Source organism: Sciurus vulgaris, assembly GCF_902686455.1.
Source record: "Sciurus vulgaris genome assembly, chromosome: 6".
NCBI lineage: Eukaryota > Metazoa > Chordata > Mammalia > Rodentia > Sciuridae > Sciurus > Sciurus vulgaris.
In genome coordinates this window covers 92759820-92783002 of record NC_136466.1, presented here as the reverse complement: position 1 = coordinate 92783002, position 23183 = coordinate 92759820, and the positions used below count along the sequence as shown (strand labels likewise).

Below are 23183 nucleotides of genomic sequence, written 5' to 3'. Positions count from 1 at the left end.
TAATGACTTCTTTTTGGTGTTATCCCATTTCACAATTACTCTTCTATCTTAATATTTTTGTTTAAATATATTTCCTGTTTAGATTTTAACTTTCTTGAGGCCAAGGAAGCATGTATTTTAATGTTTCCATAATACTTGTATACAGTGGGCATGTTCAATCAAATAAACAAACGAATATCTTTAATAGCAATTTTGCAAACCATTTCTTGTCTTGAGGGCATAATATTCAATCTTAATTCCAAGAAATAATTTCTACAAAGTCGAACTTTTGTGGTTGAAGTGGCTTTATTGTGATCTAAATTCATTTAATGAAAACAGTGTTGAAGGGTTGTGTATAGCTCAGTGATAGAACACATTAGCATGTTCAGGCTCTGGGTTAAATCCCTAGCACCAAAACAAAACAAAACAAAAAAAGTGTTGAAAACCAATAACAAAAAATTTGAGGTGAGAAAACATTGATATGTAGAGGAGCTTAAAAGTCTCTAATTATGAAGTTTATAGAGGCCTAGAATAATATTGCTTTTTGTTTGTCTGTTTTGCTTTATTTTTAGGCACCAGTGATTGAACCCAGGGGTGCTTAATCACTAAGCCACATTCCCAGCCCTTTTTATTTGGGACAGGATCTCACTAAGTTGCTGAGGACCTTGCTAAATTGCTGCCTCAGATTCCCAAGCCACTGGGATTACAGGTGTGCTCTGCTGCACTTGGCTAAGTATTGCTTTAACAGTCTTTGAGGCCCAAGAAAGTTTTGGATCCATAATGTGATCATCTGGGCCACCAAAGAAGGAAAAAAGAGCTCTTCCTTCCCATCTTTATTACCACAGACACCAGATAAGGAGTGTATCAAACATAAGCCTTAGGTATAGGAATGTCATGCAGTATTCTACTCCATTCCATTCTGACCTAAGTCACATAATTGGAATGCTTCCCTGATTGATTACTCCAAATGCTCCTGATTTTTATGTCTACTACTCCTGTTGCCTCTTTCTTGCTTTGAAAAGGATTCCACTTCAGAACTGGTAGATAAAGGGGTAAAGCTTTACACCTACTTTGTTATCCTTCCCTGGTGCCAGAGCCTACTATTTTTTCTTTTTTTTTATAAGGTAGTGAGGTGAGGTACGATGGGAGAAGATATCCTTGTAGAACCAGCTACCACATTGTTTGCTCACTTACCACCAAATGCCTAAATTTTCAATTCCCTGTAACCAGATTACACCTCCTATTCAAACTTCAGTTACCAAACTATATAGATACCTAACTAGTAACAGCTTACCTGCTATTCCCTCCAAAGTCAGCCACTGTAGCTGAATTTGCTCCTCCTGAAACCATTCTGAACTCTAGAAATGAGACCTTTGCCTACATCTGGTTTCCATTTTCATTCCCACAAGCTCGGATCCAGTATGCTTTGAGTCTGAGCCTACCTAGCTCTCCTGAGTTGATTTGAGTAAATTATTTAATAAGGAGGGTGCTAACTTCTGAGATAGAAGTTAAATGGCTTTGATTATAAAATGTTTTGCTCTCAAAGTATTTTTTAATGTGAGATATCAAATCATAGGACTTAATATAGTTGGGAATTTTTATTTGTGGGAGAGCTTACAAGTGATTATCATAAGGCTATACAGTAAAAACAGGTCATTAATTGATTAAAATATTTTTCTACATTCCTTAGAAAGGTTTACAAAAGTCAATCACACTCTCACATTTGCAGTAGTGTACAAAATCGCATCAAGGTTTTCTATAAAACAAATACTTCTTATGTAAAGATTTACATTTAACAAAATTAATATTTCAATTTCTCTGAATTCTCCTTAATGAGTAATTATGCTAATCTTGCCAGGTTCTTTGGTTTCCTGGTTTTCTTTATTAAACAGAGAGATATAGTGGCCAATCTCTCAGCTATTCAGATGCAGGGAGGGCATTAAGGACTGGATATAGACTATGTGGGTATACAAAAAAAATCTCTTTTGAAGGTATTCCAGTGGAACAGTGTGGATCATTTTTTTACAAAAAGATCGTTATTAAAGATTAGTGAAATTTTTCTCCATTTCAGAAGCCTTCTCAATAATCTGATCTTGGGGCAACTGAAGCATTATAAGCACACCAGTATCTTATGGGAAATAGTACATCACATATTGAAAAAACATCACAGCCAACATCATACATAATGGTGAAACACTGCATGTTTTCCCCTTAAGAGCAAAACAAGAATGTTCACTCTAGCCAACTTTCATCCAATCTTGCATAGGAAGTTCTTTCCAGTCAGGGCAAATAGGCAAAAATTAATAAATAAATAGCATCCAGATTTGAAAGGAATATGTAAAATATTTATATTCATAAATGATATAGTCTTGAATGTAGAAAATTCTAAGGGATCCACAAAATTCTTTGAACTAATAAATGAATTCAGGTTATAGGATACATGATCAATTTATAAGATCAATCATTTTTCTATATACTAGTAATGAACAATCTGAAAATGAAATTAAGAAAACAATTTCACATAGAATAACAAAAAAAAAAAAATGCTTAGGGGGCTGGGGCTGTAGCTCAGTGGTAGAGTGCTTGCCTAGCATGTGTGAGTCATTGGGCTCGATTCTCAGCATCGCATATAAATAAATAAAATAAAGGTACATTGACAACTAAAAAAATATTTAAAAAAATACTTAGGGATAAATTTCACACAAAAATACTGTAAGATGTCTACTAAAAACTACAAAGCATTTAAAAATATATTTTAGTTGTAGTTGGACACAACATCTTTATTTTTTTTATGTGGTGCTGAGAATCAAACCCAGTGCCTCACGCATGCTAGGTAAGTGCTCTACCCCTAAGCCACAACCCCAGCCCCTACAAAGTATTTTTGAAAAGACCTAAATAAATGGAAAAAAAAAAAAAAAAAAAACCATGTTCATGGATTGAAAAGATAATATGATTAAAAGCAAAACCCCTAAACTGACCTACAAATTTAATCAATTCCAATCAAAATACATGTTCCTTCTCTTTGTTATAGAAATTAACAAATTGTCCTAAAATTCATATGGAAATGCAAGGGGCCTTGAGCAAACTTGAAAAGAACAAAACTGAATCTCTTTCTAATTTTAAAACTCACTACAAAATTATAATAAGCAAGTTAATGTGGCACTGACATGAGGACGCCCTTCATTTATATTTAGCTGATTTGACAAGGGTGCTAAGACAAATCAGAAGGGAAACAATAGTCTTTTTCAACAAATAGTTCTGGGAAAACAGAATACCTAGATTCAAAAAATTAAATTGATCCTTATACAATCTAGAAAAATTAACAAAAACAAATTCTTAAGGCATATATTTAAGATGACTCATTTTGAAATATCTAGTACTCTCAAATTTGGGGGAACTAGACATGGGTTATGGTTTTATAACTTTGTGAATATGCTAAAACCATTGGATTATACTCTTTGAAGGATGAAGTTTATGGTATATGAATTATATCTCAATAAGCCTCAAAAACTCCCTATTATATCTCAATACAGATATGTAAGTTTTATCTAAAAAAGTTTAAAAAATGAAAACATGCCAAAATAAGCTAATTATTAGATTAAAGTTAACATTAAATAATTGGTTGAAATGAAATGGAAGGTCTTCTAGGCTTATTCCATCGACTGCCATATCGTATTGTGAAGATAGACTTTAGTTTAATAGTTTTCCTTTTATTGAAACTCAGTACTTAGAAGAATGAGTTGAAGATTATAAGAAACATATACCAGAGTAAAAAGAATAGCACTAGTGTGAGAGAATTGATCAGGCAGAATTTCCAAATCAATCAATATTTAAATGGAGAGGAGGGAAAATTAATAAATTTATTAATAAAAGTTATTTTAAGGCTTAAACTCTCTGGTAGTACAGATATTCAACTATTTATATTGTAATATCTTGTGGTCTCAAATTTGGAAACAATATTTGATCTGTTCTTAAGTTGTTTTTAGATCATTTGGACAAGTCAAGATAGACCCCCCCCAAAAAAAAAAAATCTAAGTAGAACAATTTTTGTGGTTTCATTACAATGACACCTTACTTTTACAGATTTTTTTTTAACCTAGACTTTAAAGTAGGTTTGTAAGAGTTTTTTTCAGCCTGAATTATTTTGATACTATTTTGACTCAATATTTCTCTGGTTTATCTTCTCATTTTACCTCCCCTCAATTCTTGATTCCCAGCACTCCAACTTTTAGCTATTCCCATTGATCATATTAAGTAGACATCTTACAAATGACTAATTTACTTTGTTCTTTGTGGACAAAATAAAATGATACTTCCTTAAGGTAATAGTTAGCTGATGTGCCTAACAGTAAAAGAAGATTTTAATTTTATTCTACCTTTTATTCAGTGTAAATCTAAATTATGCTCTAGGCAATTTAAAAAGATCAACCTTTGTAGACTGAGGTTGAGTGTCCTCACACAGTTATGTCCAAAAACTAGTCCTCTATCAGCTGCTCAAGGGCAGCTTAGGCTGCCTAGAGGCCAGGGAGCCCAGCATGGAACAATGGCAGAAAATAGAGTTCCTCTCATTCCTTAATTCACATGCAAGTGAGGTGCCAATCAAGTGCTGACAAGCATGGAGAAACCAAAATCAAAAGTGGGTAGAGACATTATCAAAAGGAGCTGTTTTCACACATTTCTAAGTGATGTTTTTAATGGTAGTTGTGAACATACCACTAATAACATGGAAAAGGAAATGCAAATAATAAAGAAAATGATTTTTTTATATTGAGAGTATTCAATAAACTACTGAAACATATGTAATAAAATATTTAATATGTTTTATAAAAAAATATGAGCACACTTATTTAAGGAATGAAATCCGAATGCAGATTGATTTATTGAGCACTGCAAACAGGGGCGGTAAGGTGAGCTGAGATTGGTAACTGGGCACTGACAAGGAAAGCCAATTTATTATGAAAAAAAAGACAAATTTAAGGTTACTTGATTTTGCCAATCTGATCATTGCTTGCAAAGACAAGAACAAAACACTCTGAAATGGCTAGTAATAGAAGCAATGAATCACTTTATCAAAATGGCTGGAGAAGAAGTAATGAAAAAGGTCAAATATTGCCTTGTATTAAAATGACAGTTAATTTTTAAAAACAACCTTACGTTTTAACAACTAATAAGACAAAAATAAGCTCCATTATTTGTAGATGTCTTCTAAATAAATCTGGTAGGGGCATTCTGATTATGATTACTAATTCTAACAGTTATAAAATAAATTTTCTAAGACAAATTAAAGACTTTATAAATGATGGTTTAATAACTGTAAATATTGGTGATACTTTAAATATATAGAAGAGGTAAAAGAAAGGTAGTTACTTTGAAACATTCACTATCAATTCATAAAATAAATACATTTTTAATTACTGAATGCTAGGATAGATACAGGAACAGTCTTATCAATACCTATTTTTACTAGAATCACAGAAAGTTTAGCAAATTAGAAATGTGAATTGTTACTACATGATGAAAGCAAAAAGACAGAAAGGCGTGTAATTTAGTGTAATTTTTCTTATAAACTGTACATGGTTTTCATGAAATTAGACCTGGTAACAGTCCAAATTTACTATCATAAAATGAGCATTAGTTCTGAAAATAATATATTTTTCAGGAGAAAGTCAACATTTTAATGTAGGAAATAATGTTCTCAGTTTTCACAAACAATAACTAACACAATATGAAAGCTCTATAATTTTGTGCTCTAAAATTTAAAAGTAATTTATCTTCAGATATCTATTAGCAGCACATTTAATTTTAACCAACAATTATACACAGTTTTCATTTAGTGAATGTCAAGATACATTTCATCCTGAATTCTTACTGGTACCTGTTATTCAAACAATAAGTACTAAAAGTAATTGCATTTATTGGTGAAACTGTACTTGTCACACCGTTTACATTAAAATAAATTTTCCTGACATTCATGACCTAAAGAAAAATGTGAGACAGGCACGATGGTGCATGCCTAGAATCATAGCTACTCAGAAGGCTGAGGCAGGAGGATCAAAAGTTAGCAGCCAGTCTGGGCAACTTAGTGAGACCCTGTCTCAAAATAAACATTTAAAAAAGGGCTAGGATGCAGATCAATGTCAAAATGCCTGCCTACCATGTGTAAAGCCCTGGGTCTGATCTTTAGCATAGTAAAAAGCAAACAAACAACATCAACAACTAACAAACAAAAAACAACACCAGTGAACTTATTTATGTAGATGTCTTCCAAATGAATCTGGTATGTGTATTCTAATTATGATTACTAATTTTAGCAGGTATAAAACAAGTGGTAAAAAAATGCACTCAAACATAATGCTATAAAGTCTGAGTGTGTTTATGTGTGTGTGAGAGAGAGACAGAGAACACACCTCTTTTCAGTAGTAAAATTATAGGACAATTTAAAAAATTTAGGGGCTGGGAGTGTAGCTAGTGGCTGAGCACTTGCTTTGCATGCACAAGGTCTTGAGTTCGATCCCTAGCACTGAAAAAACAAAAAAAAATTATACTGAAATCCAAAGTATTTGATGTATGATACATACAATGCACTATTGAGAAAAACTAATTAATAATTTATGATTTATATATTAATCTTCACAATTCGCTCTTATAAAGCTATATTAAATTTTGAACATGTGTAAAACAATTTTGAAAAATCCAGAGAGAATATTTGTTAACATTTTAAACACCATGACTTTTCCCTAAGATTAGAATATGAAAGAAAATTATTTAGTTTTAGCAAAATCAAAAGGTTTAAAATCATTTCCATGTTTGTTTTCTTTAACAATGCTTTTAAAAAGCCTTTTGAAAAAGAAACACAATGAACTGAAATATATTTGAGTTTGTAAAATATCAAGATTAAACTCATCAGTGTACTATGTTATTTGCTTAGAGGAATCCATTTTATTAGGTCAGAAAGCACTATTTCTTCAGTTGCCACCATCTGTATACCTCTATTACATACCACAATCAGTTATTTCTCAAAAAGTAGCATATATAGAAAGTTGAGATAATTGCCATTCATATTTTAAAACCTAAACAAGGTATATTACATTAAATAGACTTCTCAGCCCTGGTGTTGCCTGACAGATATGTGATGTGCCAGTGGTTATATTATATTCCTCCTCCCAAGCATGTGCCTCCTGCAGAGATAGCAGACTACAGAAGCTGACCCTTACTGAGACCATCTTGTCTCTCTGACAAAGCTCCTTTTTAACTTCTTACTTACTGGTTACTTCCTGTGATGGAGAAAAACTTTAGCTCAGCTTGTGATAATTTCACAGGCCCTGAGGACCCTGACCCTAATAGCCTCAAGGTCAGAAGTCAAGTCTTGTTCTGAAACATCTGTGTGCTTTATATTAAAGTGGAACAAAAGTGGAGAAATATCCACCAGTGTGTGACAAGAAGGACAGGCAAAACAGGACTGACATACTGGTCATCTGTCAACCCTGGCATCTTAAGTTCATTTTTAAAATGGTTCAAAATACACTTAAATTTCAAATTTGGTATGATAAAGGTTTTATAAACTGAATGCAGAAAAAGAAACAGGAATTTCTTATAGAAAACTGAAATTTGATTAAGTTTCAGGTCCTCACACATTTTAAGTCACTCTTAAAGTCAAAAAAGTTTATATTTTAAGTAGTTTAATGGCTTATAGAGAAAAAATAAGCTGTCTGCATCTATGTCTGTGTAGTTATATATCTGTAGTGTTTGGAAGGAATTATTTGAAAAGCAACATTCGTATTTTTAAAAATATACCACATTAATGTGCTAAAGAGCTAGCTTAAGATATCTGTTAAGTATGAATAAATAAATTTAGCACAGTAAAAGTATTTGAAAATAATCTCAAAAAACGGAAATAAATTAAAGAAATAAGTGATTTATTTATTGATCTTAAAATAGCATAAGACTTTGTAGATTTAGGTTGGCTAAAGTATTCTCAGGTGTCAGAAGTCACCATCGGTTTATATCTAAATCATGTATGGAAACAATAATGCATAAGGCAGTTGAAAAGGACATGGGAATATATGTAGTTTCCAAAACATATAGAAATACTCACCAAAGTCTAGAAACACAAAAATCAGACAATTGATATTGTGCCTGCTTTTAATGTTCACTTTAATCTATTTGGATTTAAAATTATCAAGTGTACTTTTATCAAATGAATCATTTTATTACAGAGATGGTATCTTCTGGTGACACAAGGGAGTATGAACATAGAGGTACTTTCTTCATTAGTGCATCTTTAGTATTGATCATATAACAACTGCCACACTGGCATTAGATTGTGCTATTTGCAATACTGCATATAATAAAGACAGAATTCAGAAATTTTGGAAGCTTTTTTTCTATCATGTACACATAATTTTACATATGAACTCCAAAAGTCCAATTATTTTGAAATACAAATTATTTTGAAATGCAAGGCCAAGCAATGCATTCTAGTTAGAAGCATATTATTGGAATCTTTCTGGTAGTCTTAGTACTAATTACATAAATTCTGACCAAGTACCAAGTACTAAATAATAGAGATAAAATGTCAGTGAAAAATTATCAAGATATTCCCAGTTTTATACACTTTACAGAAAATATAAGCATCAGTGGTATACATAAAGAAACAGGAAATATAAATGTGAAATGTACAGAAACTGGGACTACAATATAGAAATTTAAAAATATATGTAAATAAGGAATAGGCAGAGAGATTTCTGGTTAGAACTAAAATCTCTGTTATCTTAAACTAGTATAGTCTTCATAAATACCACAAAATTATTTACTCCAGATATCTATTGTCATCCTTTATATAATAAGTTAAATAATATCAAAAAAAGGGAATAGAGGGGATAAAATTGTAAGGATATTGGCAATTAAAAATACAACTACAACAACTGGGATAGATTCAAACTAAAAAGCTTTCTCTCAGCAAAGGAAATTATCAGTAATGTGAAGAGAGAGCCTACAGAGTGGGAGAAAACCTTTGCCACTCATACTTCAGATAGAGCACTAATTTCCAGAATCTATAAAGAACTCAAAAAACTCTACACCAAAAATACAAATAAACCAATCAACAAATGGGCTAAGGAAATGAACAGACACTTCACAGAAGAAGATCTACAACAATCAACAGATATATGAAAAAATGTTCAACATCTTTAGTATTAAGAGAAATGCAAATCAAAACTACCCTAAGATTCCATCTCACCCCAATTAGAATGGCGATTATCAAGAACACAAGCAACAATATGTGTTGGCGAGGATGTGGGGAAAAAGGTATACTCATACAATGCTGGTGGGTTGCAAATTAGTGCAGCCACTCTGGAAAGCAGTATGGAGATTCCTCAGAAAGCTTGGAATGGAACCACCATTTGACCCAGCTATCCCACTCCTCGGCCTATACCCTAAGGACTTAAAATCAGCATACTACAGAGATACAGCCACATCAATGTTCATAGCTGCTCAATTCACAATAGCCAGATTGTGGAACCAACCTAGATGTCCTTCAATTGATGAATGGATAAAGAAACAGTGGTATATATATACAATGGAATATTACTCAGCTATAAAGAACGATAAAGTTATGGCATTTGCAGGCAAATGGATGAAATCGGAGAATGTCATGTTAAGTGAGATAAGCCAATCTCAAAAAACTAAAGGACAAATGATCTCGCTGATAAGCGGATGAAGACACATAATGGGGGGTGGGAGGGGTTAGTGTTAGTGTTAGGGTTAGGGTTAGGGTTAGGGAGGGTGGCAAGAACGGAGGAAGGAAAGACTGTATAGAGGGAAAAGAGGGGTGAGAGGGGTGGGAAGGGTGGGGGGGGAGAGAAAAAATAACAGAATGTATCAAACAACATTACCCTATGTAAATTTATGATTACACAAATGGTATGCCTTTACTCCATGTAGAAACACAGAAACAACATGTATCCCACTTATTTACAATAAAAAAAAAGAAAAAAAAATACAACTAAATGTGCACTTACCAGTTCAACAAAAGCAAGTCCTCCATAGCTGTGAGCAACAAAAAATACATTCTCAGCTGCAGACTGGGCTATGAAATGGTCCCAGACATAGACTGCATGTTCTTCAGGAGAACCATTTTCCTACAAAGAAAATAAATATATTATATACCATCTTTAATTACTATCATGGTAATCAACATTTGCTATATGCTTACATACATATAAGATGGTTATAGCATATTCAAAACAATCACAATACATAAGAACTACAAGGAAATTTTAAATTAATAAATTAATTTAAATTAATAAATACAAATTAATAAATTAGCATTAAAACTATTAGTAAATTACTGCTAAGATTAACTTTGAAACAAATTATTTAAAATAAATTTAATTTTTAAGGGAAACAATCCAGGTATACCCGAGATATTAAAATGTATCTAAGTCTTAAAGCATTAGAATTGTTAGCTGACAGTTACAGTGATTTTATGATTCAAAGAACATAACACTAAAAATTTAGCTATGTTCCTATATTTATATCTGGAAATGTTTATATTACACATATCTAAATTATTTGATATGATTTTAAATAACTAAGCTGAAAATAAGGAAAAAATGAACAATGGATACTTTCTATTGAATTTATTAAAAACATATACTTCTTTCTAAAAGCATTTTCTATATACATTTTATTTATAGAACTGTGAGAAACTTAAATATATAAACCCAGGGGTTTTTACATTTTTCCTAATTTGCTAAATCCTAACAAATCTATCTATTTATCTATCTATCTATCTATCTATCTATCTATCTATCTATCTATATATATATATATAGTTCAAAATTTTAAATATTCTATAGTAACTTCACTTTGCTGTATTTATTTCTACTGTTGATACATATTATGGTGAAAGCTAAAACCTAAATAATGTGAAAACAATAAAAAAAAGCTAAATAATACTGATAAAAAATAAATGGCTAAGAACTAAACATCATGAAAATGTTTTGCACAACTAATTCTTAGATGCTTTAAAAGTAAAAGATTAATTTCTTAAGGATGTCATAATGTCATGGATATTCTACAACCAACACAACTTACATTTTTCAACTTAGAAATTTTACAATAACTTATTAAGCTATTGTTTCATGTCAATCTCTGCCCTAGATTTCTCTCCACATTCACAAAGGCAACTGCTTACTGATCATTTCATTTTGGAAGTCCTATAGACAGTTCTAACTTGACCAATTTAACATTGTACTAAAACTTACTCTCCAAAGCTGTGATATTGTCTGTTCCTTGTGTCCAGCTGAAACTTGAGCATAATCTTTTACTTCTTTCTCCCTCAAAATCCTCACTTAATCAACTGTTAAAATCCTGTTGATTCTCTCTCTTCAATCTGTCCACTTTTCTCATAAAATTTCATACGTGAATAACTACAACAATTTCTATCCCTGTTTTTCTGTTCCTAGGATTGCTTTAACTCTGTAGAGAGAATTCCTTTTTTCCAAATTCCTTTCCAAAAATGCAAATATGATCATGTTGCCAAGTCAGTCACTCCCTGCTTACTAAAGTTTTCTCATTGTCTTCAAGATGAAATTCAAATTCCTCAGTATGACATTCAAGGCACTTCATGATCTGGTATCCATCTATCTCTTGAACAATATCTCACGATGGCCCTGCAAAATACAGTGACTAAAAGACATCCTCTGCCTTCTGAGAGACTACAGGGAACACTCTCTGTTTACCAGTCGCAGGAGGAACTTGCAGTGACCTATTTGTGCCATACTTTTCTTCTGTCTGGACTATTTCCTTTAATTGGGAAGTGAGGCTACCCTCAATTCATCTACTACCTTTAACTACTTGCACAATTTTCATTTGTCTTTGGTCCTCAAGTGAGGTATCTAGGAAGTCTTCATGTCATCCCAAGGTTCAACAACATTCTCTGACAACATCTTGTGTGTGCTTCCCATCAGTGAAGTAAAGGATCTATACTGTGATTACTTGTTAAGATCATCAAATTTTTGAGGCTAAGAGCTTTGTTTTCTTGCTCATTAAATATTAATGTAATAAATTAATAGTAAAAATCCAACATTTCTCTTCAAGTTGATTACCTACAACTGTGAAGTCATATGAAAATACAAATACATTCTCAATATTAGTAACATAAATAAGAAATTGTCCATATCTAAGATGTTTGTGTATAATACGAAAGAATAATAATTCAAAAGAAATAATAGTAGCAATTTTTAGACTTTGATAATTTAGATTTCATTAATTTAAAAAGTAGGAAAATGGTTATCATAAATGTCAGTATAGTAGTTAACACTGAGGAAGAAAAAAACTGTGACTGGAAAATAGACTGCTGGTGGCTTCCAGGGCTCCATTTCTTGACTGGTGGCAGTTATAGAAATGTATTCTCTACAGCTATTCTTTTAAATGACCACATACTTAACACATTTCTATAGATATATGTGGAATGACCACAGAATTTATTGTACAAACAATGGAGAATACAGAAAATATTATCAGTAATTGTACTGGTAGAATGGGTCTCAACTGGGACTATCTAAGGAAACCTGGCCTTCTAGTTACATTTTCTAAGCTGAGACCTTTGTTGTGACTATTACTAACTTCTGTCCAATTCTATTTTTTTCTCCTACTTTCTTATAGGTGCTAATCCTAAGAAAACTCCTGAATGAACTTCTTGTATGCAAATCTCCATTTCAAAAATCTATTAATCTGGGAAACCCAACCTAAAACACCACCTTATCAGCCTTCCTGGAAAATGTCAAGTTAACTGGAGTTCAGAATCTTGTGCAGAAGTGACAAGGATTTAACTTGACCCATGAAATCTTACAAGAAACACATGGAAAGTATTTATACCTATTGACCTGTATTAGTATCATGTCATATTTAAAACTATTACAAAATATATCCTATACCATTTCATTGTTTTTTCTTTGTCTCATTTTTTTATTGTTTGTTCTATTTAGTTATACATGACAGCAAAATGCATTTTGATTCATTGTACACAAATGGAGAACAACTTTTCATTTCTCAGGTTGTACACGATGTAGAGTCACACCATTCATGCAATCATACATGTACATAGGACAATGATGCTTGTCTCATTCCACCATCTTTCCTTCCTCCTGCCCCCTTCCCCTCCTCTTATTTCCCTCTACACAATCCAAAGTTCCTCCATCATTTATTTTTGCTCTGTTAGGTTATTTCTCCTTCCTTTTGAATATAAGTAACTTGAAGACAGATTATTTTTTGTATTCCAATTATAAATACAAAGCATGCTATAGGCACTCAAAAACAATAAACAATGTTAATGTTATGGACAATAATGTGGACAAAATACTATGGAGTACCTCTAAAAAAATCAGAAAAAAGAATATGTAAACCCCAAAATGAGTCTAGTTTCTACAAATCTGGAATATGGCAAAAAATTGATGCTCAAAGATATTCATCACTTTTTCATTTGCAGGAGCAAAAATTTGAATGAAGCTTCAATATTCAATAGTGGAGAAGTACTTAAATAAATTACAGTTTATCAGTCTAAGGAAACAGTATTTACCTATTTAATGAATTTAAAACATAATGCATGCAGCTCATTTGATTTTATATGTAGTATAATTTTCACTATGTAAGATAGCTTAAAAACACATTTCAAAAGAAGTAAACAAAAATATTAAAAGCAGTTATGTTACTTGTGGATGGCAGGATTATGAATATTTCTCTTTTTAACTTCTTTGCACTTTTCTGAACCATCCAATATTTCTACAAAGTAATGCTTTTCATAATAAAAATATGAACAACAAAAAGTCAGAAATACTCTTCTAATTGTTGATGACTTCATGGGGAGAATTAGCATCTGAGCACGGTCTTTAGAATTTTTAGATATGAAGGTGTAAAATCCACTACACATTTACAAGAGGCAAATTAGAAGGGCTATTTCAAATAGGTGTAGGAGTAAGAAGCAATAGCTGAAAGCTTGACAGAAACAAAAATTATAAAAAATTCAAAGAGCACATATAGTTTGACACCATGACTATTAACACTGAGCAAGGTAAGGACAGTACTGTATTTAAAGCACAATAACTGACAGGAACAACAGTGATCCTGAATCATCAAAAGAAGGTTAATGATGCTATGTAAACTACATTTTTGAAGAATTAATGACATAGTTTTAGTCAAAATATTATTTTAAAAAATATGTAATAAAGGAGATAAACCTTAGCTATAAACAGTTGGCTTTCTCATTTTTCTATCTCCAAAGACTTTCACCAAATTAAAGTCTTTTACTATTCATACTGTTTGTAAAAGAGCAGGATCCCCTTTCTTTTTGGATTTAAAAAATTCTGCAGTTAAGCACAGGAATTAATTAACCTGGAGTTAATTAAAATGTATACCTCTGGAATATTACATTATGAATATAATAAACTGAAATCTCAATTTTATAAATGAAGTGATGCTATACAAAGGCAAATTTGTGTCATTCCAGCCCACAGCCCACACTGTTTGCACAATCATTGTATATTTATAAATCATAATCCAGAGTATATATATTATCAATAGTGTATTCTGAGATTAAACAGATTTCAAGAGGAAAGACTTTTTAATATGCTTCGCTTACTGAAAAGCAAACATACTAAATTGATTGTACATGTTTCTCTACGAATTTCACAGTATAGTGCATTTTGCATTGAGTAACTTAAGTTGGATGATTTGAGAAAATGCAAATGTATGAAGTACATGGAAAAAACAAGAAGTAATTCCATTAATAAGAGTTTGCTGGTGGCACAATTTATAGGACATTTACACTGTGGAATTCTGTTGTATTCAGAGTACAGGTTGAATTTCCTGGTGTACTCTTGCCATCATTAATCCTTAAATGCCAAACAGAAGTGATGCAGTAACCAAAGCCTTATCGACTATGCCAGATTCTACTACCTAGACATTGCAAGGTCTGCATTTATGATGGACTACCTGTGCTGATAACACATGGAATTATCTAAACAACATTTGCATATTTGTGTAATTATTTTCTAAGGTTAATTAGCTCCTGTAATGCATTTCGCCCTTTGAGACTGCTTACTGTGACAGGTTCACATATTTTCTGAACCACTGCCAAATTTGACAGATTTTCTTCAGCTTAACCTGTTGCTACAAAGATATAAAATGAGTCCTCTTATGACATATACTTTAAACTTAGGATTGACTTCAGTAAACTGCAAGTTTAATAAATTTAAAGATTTTTAAAATGTCTAATTTCAAATCAGAAGTTCAAGATTATTTTTATTTCATGTAAATCTTTCTGTGATTATACTGGAAAATGTATCTATTAACAAAAAATTTCTATATGAACAATCACAACATTTTTGACTTTGAACTAACACATAACTGTCACTGATTTCAGTTATGTCACACACAAATGTCAAATATAAATATGTATGTAAATAAAAGCTAGGCAGGGTAGTGCATGCCTGTAGTGCCAGCTACTTGAGGCTGAGGCAGGAGGATTACTTGAACCCAGGATTTGAGACCAGTCTGGGCAACACAGTAAGACTCCTTCACCAAAAGACAAAACAAAAACCCAACAAAATGTAACAACCACCCAACATGTTTATATGTGTCTATATGTACATACACACACACTCCATCTCCTAGCAGCTGCCCTTGATATGTCCCTGATTTGCTATTTACACTGCAGATATAAACTGAAGAAAGAACACTAACATAAAATATATACTTGATTTTATAACACGTGTACAAATCAACATTATTTCTCAAAAAAACCTAAAAACTTTCCATTAGGAAAAGAATCAATATAATCCAAATGAAAGGCAGTTTGAGTTAGATGGATTTTAGAGGATGGAAAAATGTAAGTTACTATTATGTGCCCAACAAATCCATAGGTATAAGATGAAAGAAATTCATAATTTTAGTGGCTGGCTAGCAGTAACTTCCAGAAGAAGTGGAACACGAATACCATATAACCTTAATCCAGGAAGACACACACAAGGAAATTATATGCATTAGCTTTAAACTTTTAGATAATTCTGTTATTTAATGCCTTTGTACATTAACAGAGTATAAATTATACATTAATACAGAAAAAAATTAATAAATGTAGTTTCATGTAAAATATATTTCATAATTTCATATGGCATACAATTTATTTTACTCAACTAAATAATTTGGATTAAAATTTATCTTCATTTTGGCCTGCTTTAAATGTGTGAACTTTTATAAATTGTACTTATATTTAAAACTTAAGGGATTTGGGACAAAAGGATGAATGGTATAGTATGCATATAATGGAAACATTAAAAGATTAGGGACCATTATTTGATCTTTATATCTTAAACTGAACTATACAAAAATACAAATATTAGACATTTTTGTTAGAAAATGGCAATTTCATGACATTTAACCTTAAACATACTAAAAATATTCAAAAGATTCTACAAACTGAGATATATTGAAACTATTAATATTCCCCTATCTTTTAGAGGTAAGATATAATTGGCAGTAATCAATCTTGAAGACAGATTTAAGGCTATGTTACTGGTCAGTATAGATACATTAATAAATTATACTGGCTATGCACAGAAGACATCTGTAATGAATATAATTGACAAAAATCAGTATTTGGAATATTGCAAGTTAGCAGAGATTTCAAACTTCACAAGTTCAAAAGCAAAATGTGACTGAATTTTTAACTCATTATTATTTTTTCCTTCAGTCTTTCCCATCTTGTTAAGGGGTACTTCTGCTCATCCAGTTGTTCAAGCCAAAAATCTTAAGTCACCATGACTTCTCCCTCTTTCCCTCTCTTCTATATTTACCCAACTTAACTCATCTTCCAGAATATTTATAGAATGCTTAATTTTCTCTCAACCTCCACTCTTACTACCCTAATTCAAGTTATAACCATCTCTTGCCCAGAACACTATCCACTTGAACTGGACATGTGCTTTCAATGACTTTAAGACAAGAATGCTTTAAATACCCCAATTTACGGAGACTGATTTGCTCAAGGTCCTACAGCTTGCTGGATTGCAAGCTGGTCTTTCTGTTTCATGTATACATTACTTGTAGCTGAAAATCATTTATGTTAAAAGTGTTGTTAACAAATGGTTGCAATGTTAGGTTGACATAAAACACTGCCTTTTAATCTGTTTAAATAGAAAATGTAAACCACAATGAACTTAAAAGAGTTAGTCTAAAAAGGAAGTGGATAAACAAATAATTATACCCAACATTCATAGATGTGTTGTCAAATGCTTTGCGATTGGGTCCTACTGCCACAAAACAAGGTATGACCTGGCATGGAAGGTGGATAGTTGGTTGTATTCTTAGATTCCAAAACTGTACTCCACTGCACTCCTGAACATACCCAAAAAGTAAACTGATCTATTTACATTAATAAAATTTAAGCTATCCCCTTTTAGGGAAATGTACAATGCAAGCATAATATGTTAATAGCAAATGCTTCTATAACACACACCATGGCAGGCATTGATCTAAATACATTGCAAATATTAACTTATTTAATACTGTGAGTTAAGTAAAACTATTATATCTGATAATGAGATAAACAAGTATTGAGAAATGTACTCAAGAAAATTGTTAGTGTATGGAAGAGCCAGAATTCACACCCAGGTATTCAAACTTTATAAACATCTTATAACTACTTCATACAGCCCATAATATTAAAACATATTTAACATCCTTCTCTCTACAAAGGTCTAACCAGTGTTGCTTTACTTAATAGTGATGAACTGAAGAGCAAAGAGTTAATGATAAAGAGTCCAAAGACAAAGGTACAAGAATGTTGTATTGCAGATATCATATACAGTCCACCAGGTTCATGTGAGATGAAAAAGTTTATTTTCTGAAACTTCAGTGTGTCCTCTCCCTCAAAAAGCTTCTGACACTTATGAGAAAATGAACCGAATTAGAGAACTATTATGAATTTTCTGACATTTATACAACTACAATAAAGAATAAGGCTAAGTGAAAGAAGCTAGATACAAGAAGTACATATAGTATAATTCAGCAGATAAGAATTCTAGAAAAGCTGAAACCATAGTGTTAGAATGCAAATCAGTGGTCATCAGGGTTAGGACATGGGATGAAGGAACTGTCTGCATAGTGAAAACTTTCTGAGGTGCTATAAATTTTTTTAAACGGATGTTTACATGTGCATATATTTATCAAACATTTAATTATGTAATTAAAATTAGTACAACTTATAGTATATAAGTTATATATCAATAAAGCTGGTAAAAACAAAAAACAGTGGAGACATATCATTTTCTTAAACCATGGCCTGGAAGCTGGTTGCCTGTTACACTGGAATGTAGTTACATACACTTGTTTTTAGTACAAAAAAAAAAAAAAAAAAAAAAAAAAAAAAAAAAACCAACCCCACAAGTGTATATGACAGTATTCCAGGTAGTTATCTTCTTCTGAATGCATTTAAAAATTATTATTTTATTTGTTGTTTTTAGAAATACATGACAGTAGAGTTATTTTGACATGTTATACATACATGGAGTACAACCCATTGCAATCAGATCTCATTCTTCTTATTGTACGTAACATGAAGTTACACTGGTCATGTATTCATATATGAGCAAAGGAAACTGGTCATGTGTTCTTATATGAGCAAAGGAAAGTTATGTCTGATTCGTTCTACTATCTTTCCTATTCCTATCCCCCCTTCCTTACCTTTTTTCCCCTTTGTCTAATCCAATGAACTTCTATTCATCCCCTCTCTACCCTCCCTTGTTGTGGGTTAGCATCCACATATCAGAGAGAATATCTGGCCTTTGGTTTTTTGGGTCTGGATAATTTCATTTAGCATGATATTCTCCAGTTCCATCCAAAATATCAAATGCCATAATTCCATTCTTCTTTATGGCTGAGTAATATTCCATTGAGAATACAGACCACATTTTCTTTATCCATTTATCTGCTGAAGGGCACTTGGGTTGGTTCCATAGCTTGGCTACTGTGAACTGAGCTGCTATAATCAATGATTTAGCTGTATCACTATAGTATGCTGATTTTAAGTACTTTGGGTATAAACCGAGGAGTGGGATTACTGGGTCAAATGGTGGATCCACTCCAACACTTCTTTATGTGTTATCAGTAGTTGCTTTCACCATAGAATCACAGTGGAATCAAGAAGCTGAGGCAGTCAGAATGGCCTAGAAGCCTAAATTAGTTGATATATAGGATTTTAAGAAAAAGTTTGCTAACCTTTGCTCTAAAAACTTACAATTTAGTTCCAGCTTAGATGACAGGTTAAACATCTTGTCTGAATGCCCCATAAAAAGTAACAAAAGGTATTTAAAAAAAACATAAATTCACAAGGACTAGGAGAAGGAGGGGAAAATGGCAACATTTTGGAAGACAGATATATCACTTAGACAAATGGTAACTAATTTAGTAAAACTGAGAAACTCTAATCTCAAACTGGCAGAGGGAAAGCTGAGAACCAACTTCATTTTCAGAATCCTCCAAAGCATAGGATTACAATTTCAGGTGTCCCTGGGGTTGAAGAGTAGGATGCACATGCTAAAATAAGTCTGTTTAAGTAAGAAGCAGTTATTTTACCCTCTTCCATTTCATGTAGCTTAACAAATGTCTTTCTACATCCTAATAGGAAAAATTTTGGCATCAGTTTCAGAAAAAGAGAGAGAGAGAGAGATTAAGTGGTTATATCATTTGTGTGATTTGTGTGTGTATGTGTGCATGCATGTGCTCTGGGGATTGAGCTCAGGGCCTCACATATGTTAAGCACACACTTTATCACTGAGCCACATTCACAGTACCACCAAATGCATATCGAATGTAAAATCTGGTGACTGACCCCACCCATCCACCCCAGTCTTCATCCCTTTAAAATTTCCATAGTAGGCAGTCAGACCCTCAGTCTTCAGGCAGAAGACCAAAAGATTTCTTCAGGACATCAAACCAGACTAAACAAAAATTCTAAAGCTATAGATAGAGGGGAGTAAGTATGGAAGAAAATTCCAATAAATAGACCACTCACATTATCCATAGTGAAACTCAAACTAAGTTCCATCCACATGCTTAGAGATTCCAGGTAGTCTTTTAATCACCACTGATAAATAAGAATAGACTGATAAACATATCAGACATATGAAGACAAGAAATACATATAAAATAAAGAGCCTAGAACAACTAGAAAAGACACTTGGAAGAAACTGAGGCTTAGTGGGAAGAGGAAAATGTCAAAAACAGTATCATAATTATTTTCAAAAGTAATGGTATGTGAATAAAACAAGGGTAATGTTTTAAAAAAATACTTGAAGAATAAAAAGGTATTTCCAATTAAAAGCAAAACAGCAGAAATGATATACTTAATAGAAGCATCAGATAAAAAAATCTAGAAGCAAAAAGATATGAAAAGTAGGAGACAAAACCAAGAAGTCAGATGATAAATCAAGAAGATTCACTTTCAAAAACCAAAGCAAAACAAAACTAAAAACCAAGGGTTTTACAAAGACAAAACAGAAGGTAGGGAATCATCAATATAATTCAAGATGATATTCTAGAACATCAGCTGCTAGATGGAAAGGCTGGCCAAATACCCAGTATTAAGGATGAAACTAGACCTATAAAGAGACACATTGTTATGATATTTAGAACCCAGGAACAAAAAGAAGATTCTACATGTTTAAAAAAAAAAAAAAAAAGAGAGAGAGAGAGAGAGAGAGAGAGAGAGAAAGACATGGATTCAGAACAAATTGGGGTTTTTCAATACCACAGAGGAAGCAAGAAGATGAAAATGTGATATGTCTTTAAAATTCAAAAGGAAAATAATTTCCAACTTGTAATTCTATATCCAGCTAAAATATCATCAAATGTATGTATAAGATAAACACACAAAGTCAAAGAAATTGTATCTAATTACTTTCTTCTAAAGAAACATTTATAAAATATGTTCTTTCAAAAGAAATACACAAACACACACAAAAAGGCAGGCATAAATGACAGGAAACGAGAAATAACAAGAGAGTAACAAAAGTAATCTTCAGAAGAATGGGAAAGGGAAATGCTAGGGTGACAGTTACACAGCATATGCAGTGGATAATGGGATGAAGTGGTAATTCTGTGACTCAAAAGAACGAAGGATGCTGAGACAGGAGGATCACAAGATCAAGGTCTCAGCAACTTAGCAAGGCCCTAAGCAACTTTGGGAGACCATATATCAAAGTATAAAGGACTGGGGATGTGGCTTAGTGGTTAAGCACCCATAGGTTGCATCCTTGGTACCCCCCAAATAAAATAAACTATTAAAGGCTGTCATCACCAAGATTCCCACTATCACTGCATGGTCATCTTAAGACATAATGACCTAATGAGCCTGACCTGCATTTGTATTTGGCTTTTTCTAACCACACAATTAAGATTCTTGTCTCTCATTCATGTTGCTTTATCAGCTGAAGACATTCATTACAACTCATGAAACTACTGTTTTCACTAAAATAGGAGACAGAAGTAGACCATGGGAAAGTGAGAAGTAGAAAATACAAAGGAGCACAATTCCTCTCTGCTGATTTTTCCTGCCAGGTGCTCGAACTATAAAAAGCCACATTTTCAAGCCTTTATTGGTCACATACTTCCCTCTAAGGGACTCTTGTAAATGCTAAAGGGAAGCTGATATCAGGTAATGATCAAGCAAGAATACAAATAACCCAATCAACAAAGGGGCTAAGGAAATGAACAGACACTTCACAGAAGATCTACAAGCAATCAACAGATGTATGAAAAAATGTTCAACATCTCTAGTAATAAGAGAAATGCAAATCAAAACTACCCTAAGATTCCATCTCACCCCAATTAGAATGGCGATTATCAAGAACATAAGCAACAACAGGTGTTGGCAAGGATGTGGCGAAAAAGGCACACTCATACATTGCTGGTGGGGTTGCAAATTAGTGCAGCCACTCTGGAAAGCAGTATGGAGATTCCTCAGAAAGCTTGGAATGGAACCACCATTTGACCCAGCTATCCCACTCCTTGGCCTATACCCAAACGTCTTAAAATCAGCATACTACAGAGATACAGCCACATCAATGTATTTATTCAGCTTATCTTCTCAGAGTTTTCATCTGATAGTAGCAATGTTTTCCTTTCATTACATAATTAGGTCTGTGCCTGCTGCTCAACATTGCAAATTAAACATATTATTTAGGAATACATACAGTAATATACAGTTTCCAGGAATTATGATATATGTGTTTTTGGAGGCTACTGTTCTGCCTACAACTTTGCAAGAACCCTGGGATACAGTACTAAAACTTTACTAGAATTTCTCTTAGAAGTTTGAAAAATGTAATGAACCCATACTACAGCAAGATCTTTGTATTATGTTCCATTCACAGAGAGAATCCACATAGTAGAGGCAGTAAAAGTTCATGATGACTCAACCAGTTGATATTAGTTGAATTCTGTACTGGTTACCTTAGTGCAGGCCCAATACATGCATGAAAGAATAAGCCATAGTGGGATGGAAAGAGATTCACCAAGGCTAATTGGCTTATCAATTACCTACTGCCATTAAATTAAATCTACACTAGAGCAAGAGGCAAAAGAAACACCTTTGAAGTATGTGCACGTGTGTGCACGCGCGCACGCGTTTTGGTAAGGGGGTAAGGTTTGAAGACTGTTTTATAACACTAAAGGTAGTTAATTAGTAGTATGACAGCACACTGATGATATGTAAACTTGACAGCTTAATCTAGAACATTCTATGCACAAAGTGGTAGAGTTAGAAGCTAATTATGTCTTTAGTATCTATAGTGAATCTAAAGCTACAAATGGAATATAGAAAACATAATATTGAGCTGGGTCATTAAGAAAAGGTTAAACATTTTCAGTAAGCTCTACCTATGAAAATAAGGCATTACCTAGTACATTTTACAAAAATATACTAGGTGGAAGAAAAGTTATCATCAGGAAAGCAGTGTCCTGGAAAGCTGAGGTTTTCAGTAATTAGGAAAATTATTGTTAGGTATCAGTGGGCCATATATAAATGCTTATAATTTGGTATTCTTGCTTTATAAAACATATGCTAACTAGATGAACTGTATATGATTACTCTGTGAAAAAGAAAATAAGCAAAAATTTTTAAAATTATTTATTTTAATTAAAAA

The 23183-nt window shown here is 32.6% G+C and overlaps 1 protein-coding gene across 7 annotated transcripts in view; it reads right to left on the bottom strand.

Annotated features, from left to right (window-relative positions):
* Nucleotides 1-23183, bottom strand: part of ARB2A (ARB2 cotranscriptional regulator A) — a 530196-nt gene that overhangs the window by 194927 nt on the left and 312086 nt on the right. For all 7 annotated transcript variants that reach the window (XM_079146019.1, XM_079146024.1, XM_079146020.1 and 4 more), the window contains one exon: nucleotides 9999-10118. In XM_079146019.1, the coding sequence (XP_079002145.1) occupies nucleotides 9999-10118 (120 nt within the window). The remainder of the gene's footprint in view (nucleotides 1-9998; nucleotides 10119-23183) is intronic.